Source organism: Ipomoea nil, unplaced genomic scaffold (genome assembly GCF_001879475.1).
Source record: "Ipomoea nil cultivar Tokyo-kokei standard unplaced genomic scaffold, Asagao_1.1 scaffold1619, whole genome shotgun sequence".
In the NCBI taxonomy this organism is placed as follows: domain Eukaryota; kingdom Viridiplantae; phylum Streptophyta; class Magnoliopsida; order Solanales; family Convolvulaceae; genus Ipomoea; species Ipomoea nil.
The window spans coordinates 15335-20816 of record NW_017618047.1 but is presented as its reverse complement, the minus strand read 5'-3'; the positions used below and the strand labels follow the sequence as shown (position 1 = coordinate 20816).

The 5482-nt window shown below is 27.7% G+C and overlaps 1 protein-coding gene across 1 annotated transcript; it reads left to right on the top strand.

Annotated features, from left to right (window-relative positions):
* The first annotated feature begins 4479 nt into the window (after positions 1-4479).
* Positions 4480-5117, top strand: LOC109191280 (uncharacterized protein PF11_0207-like). The gene is made up of 2 exons (XM_019341869.1): positions 4480-4659; positions 4743-5117. The coding sequence occupies exons 1-2, from the start codon at positions 4512-4514 to the stop codon at positions 5018-5020; spliced, it is 426 nt and encodes a 141-aa protein (XP_019197414.1). The 5' UTR covers positions 4480-4511; the 3' UTR covers positions 5021-5117.
* The last annotated feature ends 365 nt before the right edge of the window (positions 5118-5482 follow it).

Below are 5482 nucleotides of genomic sequence, written 5' to 3'. Positions count from 1 at the left end.
AGGGAGGGGTGACAAAACCTCTACCGAGCCCATACGTGCAAAACAAAGCAACAACATTAGTATTATTCATTAATACTCGCTCAACACAATAATGATACAAACACGATAAGGCTAAACACGGACATGAAATGTTAAGGTTAACGGGCTTAACTTCTTAACACGAATACAAACACGATTTGTAAACAGGTTTATACGATAGACATATTTTTTAATAGATTTTGGGTTGTGTCGACACGATATGACACGAAACCCGTTTAAACCAGCTAAACCTATTAATACATTTCTTTAAAAAAAAACTAAAATTTGAAGTAAAGTTATATATACATATATATATATATATATATATATATATATATATATATATAATATATATATATATATATATATATATATATATGAGCCAAGAGAGTTAGGCATATAAATGGTAGAAAAACAAATTGATAGTGAAAGTTTTTAATCAAATGAATGGCTCATATTGATCAAATTTTAATTTTCTTTGAGATTTCATAATTTATCCTTAATTATATGATTATCCTTAAATTTTCGATTAAATATTATCTTTCTCCGTTTATTTCTACTTACTCATTGATTTCAATAAGAAAGGTCTTAGGTTCGAACCATATCCTAATCAAAGTTGGCATAATTAGTACTCTATTTTACTCTTACTAAATTATATAATAATTTAATATCTAGAAAAAAAAAAGATGCATTTCTTTAATTTAGAATTATGTATCTACAATGTCTTTATTTTCAAAAAAAAATTATTCATTATCAATAAATTAAAAAAGAAAAATAATTACCAAGTGGCATGTTGTTCACTGGTATCGGGTTGCTCCCTTAAGTGGGAAGTGATAGGTTCAAACCTTAATTGAGGTAAATAGTTTGTATATGTAGGGTATCCCATTTATAAAAAAATAAAGTTATTAGTTATATTGTCTTTATTTTTCTCCAATATAAAAATTCTTTACATTCAAATTCATCAATTGATTATATTTGCTACATTGTCCCTACAAGGTCTTTATTAAAAAAAAATATTCATTATCAATAAATTAATTTAGAGAAATAATTTCATTAGTTTTACTGTCTTTATTTTTTCTCCAATGTAAAAATTCTCTACATTCAAATTTATCAATTGATTATATTCACTACATTGTGTATTATCTTTTTTGTGGGCTATTTTTTAATTAAATATGAAAGTTATAATACAAAATAATGTATATATTTATTAACCAAGTATTTTATTAATACCATAAAAAAATTTAAAAAAAATATAATTAAGCCAATCATATTAACTACTTGAGGGTTTTGTTGACAAATAAGGTATTCAAATCACACAACAAATTGAAGTGAAAAATTATCTCGCAATGTCCTTGTTTGGCAATCAGCAGTTAACGGTTAGCGTTAGCGGATTTGACCTGCGAATTATATCAACGGTTGGTAAAAAGATATTTGAAAAAATTAACTGTTTAGATTAACATGTAAAATGACCTAAGGGTACAATATGTAAAGAGATGAACTTCACTGAGTCAAGGCAAGATCGTCGTATGGACCGCATGTCATTTAGGAAGGCAGTGATACCATGTAAATAAAAGAACTTCAGTATTATTGATGTGAAGCTACTGGGTACAAATAGTATACAAGAGAGAGTTAATAGCTAAGGAGTTGTAACAGTTAATCTAAAAATAACTATTCTAAAAGAGAATAATTAGAACAACACAGAGATAGAAAACATCAACCACACATATCCTTAACACAATAATAATAATAATAATAACAATTATAATGAATCTCATATATTACATTGTAATCATATACTATGAGTTACATATTTAAATAAAAAAAATTCGACATTAAATTACTCATGAAAATGTAAGTATTTTTTTACAGCTTTCAAGACTATTATTATTATTATTTGCAATTGTCGCTTGAAGTGTTTTTGGTGCCATTGAATCCAACGGATTGGACGTTGATGGAGACCCGGGTAACATTGACTACAAAACTGATTTCGTAATTTTTCGGTGGTAAGGAAAGGGCGGTGTTTTTCTTATCGGAAATCAAACTCTTCTTCTCCTCATAGGCAACGAAGCACTTTGCTGAACCAGAAAGTGATTCATTTAAAAAAAAAAATGTCTTTATTCCTCTGAGATAATTACAAGATTTATACGAAGAACGAAACGAAACCATGGTTTCAACACCAAAAAACACAAAAGTTAAGGATAGAGATCGAGCACTAAGTCACGAATCTGAACTACCAAGTACTATTTAGTTTTTTAAGAAAACAATAAAAATTGAATCAAGATAAAATAGCCAGATTTGTCCAAAAATAAAAGAAAGTTAAAGATCAAAATAGCCGAATAAGCTAATACAGTTAATACAAAATTATATAAACAAAAATCTTCATCCAGATCTAGAACGATTTCAGAGACAAAGTTGAAGATAAAAGGTATTTATTAAAAAAAAAAAAAAAAAAACAAACAAACAAAAAAAAAAAAAAAAAAAAAAAAAAAAAAAAAAAAAAACTTATCAATGTAACAGTGAAATTGATGATTTTTTACCTTTTATCTTCAACTTTGTCTTTGAATTTCTGGGAACAACCCCCCCCCCCCCCCCCCCCCCCAAAAAAAAAAAAACAAACATTAACTTAAAATTGAAAAACAAAACTCCTAAATACAAGAAATTATTATAGTAATTTTATGTTAATCTCCATTTACACTCTTTCATGAAATTATTATGATAATGGCGGTGATTTTGATAATTTTGTAGGATTTTTGAAACTTAGAGTTAGTATGTTGACTTCGAGGTTTATACATGCTATTCAAGTTTTTATGTTTTTTTTTTACAAGCGGCGTTTAGGATTTACACAATTCGCTTGGCAAAACAGCAATCAAAGCAAAAGCTAAATCAAATTGAGAGGAAGGATGTTGTAGATGAAGCGCTTTTTTCTCATCCTACTTTGCCTTTTTCTACGGAGAATAGGAATGTAACGGTGACGAAAGAGAAAAAGGAAATAGAGATAAATTTTTTTAACCAAAAGTTTCTATATTTTCTTATAGAGCAAATACCAATTTTGGTCCCATGAGTATTAGTAAAATGAAAGTTTTGGTCCACATGTTTAATTTCTACCAATTTTCATCCACGACTATTGTTTTAGTACCAATTTTCATCCACAACTATTGTTTTAGTGCCAAAATTCATCACACTGGTCACCAATTCGTTTAAGACATGCCGAAATATGAAATTATTAAGGGTAGTTTCGTGCTTTTCAAATTAGGATCCTTATTTGAGCATGAATAAAGGAATTTAATCCCTAAGATCTATCTCAATTCGCAGTTTTCCTCCTCAAATTAAGATATGATGAAAAGGAGAACTGCAAATTGGGATCGATCTTAGGGCTTAAATTCATTTATTTATGCTCAAATTGGAATATTAAGTTGAAAATGACAAAAATGCCTTTAAAATTTTAAAATTTCAAAATTTCTTAAATAGATGGGTGACCGACGTGATAAATTTTGGTACTAAAATAATAGTCGTGGATTAAAATTGGTACTAAAACAATAGTCGTGGATGAAAATTGTAGGAATTAAACATGTGAACCAAAACCGTCATTTTGCTAATACTTGTGGAACTAAAATTGGTATTTGCTCTTTCTTATACAAATTTATAATTGTAAATTTATTGTAATAAATAATTATTAAGGCAAGTATAACTTATTTTATATTTTGGACACATTATTTTTAATAATTTTGATTTAACAATATTATACCTTAAATATACAAACTCTACCTAATTATTTTAGTATTAAATGACATACGATAATTACCATAAACAATGTTTCATAGTTGATAAATTCTATTAGGCAATAAAATTACTATTATAAATCTTTTACACCTAACAATGTTTAATAGTTGGTATACTGTTCACACATTATTTTTAATTATTTTGATTTAATAATATTATATCTTATTATAAAAATTGAAAGTAATACTTTTAGAACTATTGATGTGACTAAAAATTATCTTAATTATTAAGGTAATTAATAGTTTTTAAAAGTCTTCAAATGTATGAACATCGAATCAATTAGTAGGACAATTATATTAGGTAATGTAAATAATAATTTACTTTTTAAATTATATCACATTTCAATAATGAATATATATATTGAATTGAGGAAGCTAAGGTGAGGAGCTGAGATTATTAAATTGAGTGGAAGAGGATGAAGCTAAGCAGTAAAGCAATGAATTAATTTAAGGAAGACCAGGCAAGATCCACATTTAATTAATTAATTTGTGATAAATCCCTATCCGATGAAAGTAAATTAAAGCATCCATATCCTAAAACAACGCAACACCACAACTAACTAACCCTTAGCTTTAACTATAAATACTACCATTGCCCATCCATAATCATCAATCTTAAGGAATTGAAACACTACATCAATAACAAAAACAACAAACAATAAACAATGTCGGCTGCCCCAGAAGTTGGTTAACGTTGCAGTGTGTCTGGTGTGCATGTTTGTCCTCACCGTCGACGCTTCGCTTTCTTCGGTTTACCAGTCATGCTTCGATCCATGCCATTCTGCTTGCAAAGACACAGGAAAAACCGTCTTTGCATGCGGAAAAGAATGTGAAAGGGGATGTACAGACAAGGCGTATAAAGGTATATATAGTTATAGTTATATTTATATATTAAATTAGTTTTTTTTTTTCATTAATAATTTTGTGGTTATTTTGTAATTGCAGAGGGCAAGCTTAAGGACGAGAGCAAGGAACTTAAGGAAGAGGAGAAGGAACTTTGGGCCTTTCAGAAAAAACAAGTTAAGGAGTATATGGACATGCGTTGCAAGGACTTTGAGAATAAGCAATGTAAGGACGACGACAAGGAATGTAAGGACGAGGCGAAGTTCTGTAAGGACATGCATATGGCCTTTAAGGAAGAGAACAAGCAGCTTAAGGATGAGGACAAGCTTCTTAAGGACGACAATAAGCTAGTTAAGGATGAGGAAAAACAACTTAATTAAGGATGGGAATAATAATAAAGCAATCTATTATATTTAATGTGAAACATCATAAGATTTCTATATTTGAAGTCAAGATTGTATTCTGAGATAGTGGTGGTACGGTTTTTTCTTGTCACCCCTATCATGTAAAGACTATATGTCACTTTTGTAATAGTTGAAGTAAATAATTATTTATTTTTTTTCATATTAAAAATAATTTTTTTATCATTTTGTATAGTAATGTTTAAAACTTCAATGATATAACTAATTAAAACATAATTGATTTTAACTTTTAATTAATTTTACAATAAGAAATTATGAAAATATTATACATGTTTAAAGAGATCAAAATATTATTTATTTAATTATAATATGATTATATGTTTAAATTAATTAATTATAAATAATGTGTTTGATTTTATTTTCACTGCAAAATGTACTAATATTGTTGATCACGGATCTTTTAAAATGCAATGAAATTCC

Coding starts and splice junctions, on each gene's coding strand:
- LOC109191280 (XM_019341869.1), top strand. CDS start 4,512: ATGTTTGTCCTCACCGTCGACGCTTCGCTTTCTTCGGTTTACCAGTCA. Junction 4,660..4,742: donor TACAGACAAGGCGTATAAAG/GTATATATAGTT, acceptor TTGTAATTGCAG/AGGGCAAGCTTAAGGACGAG.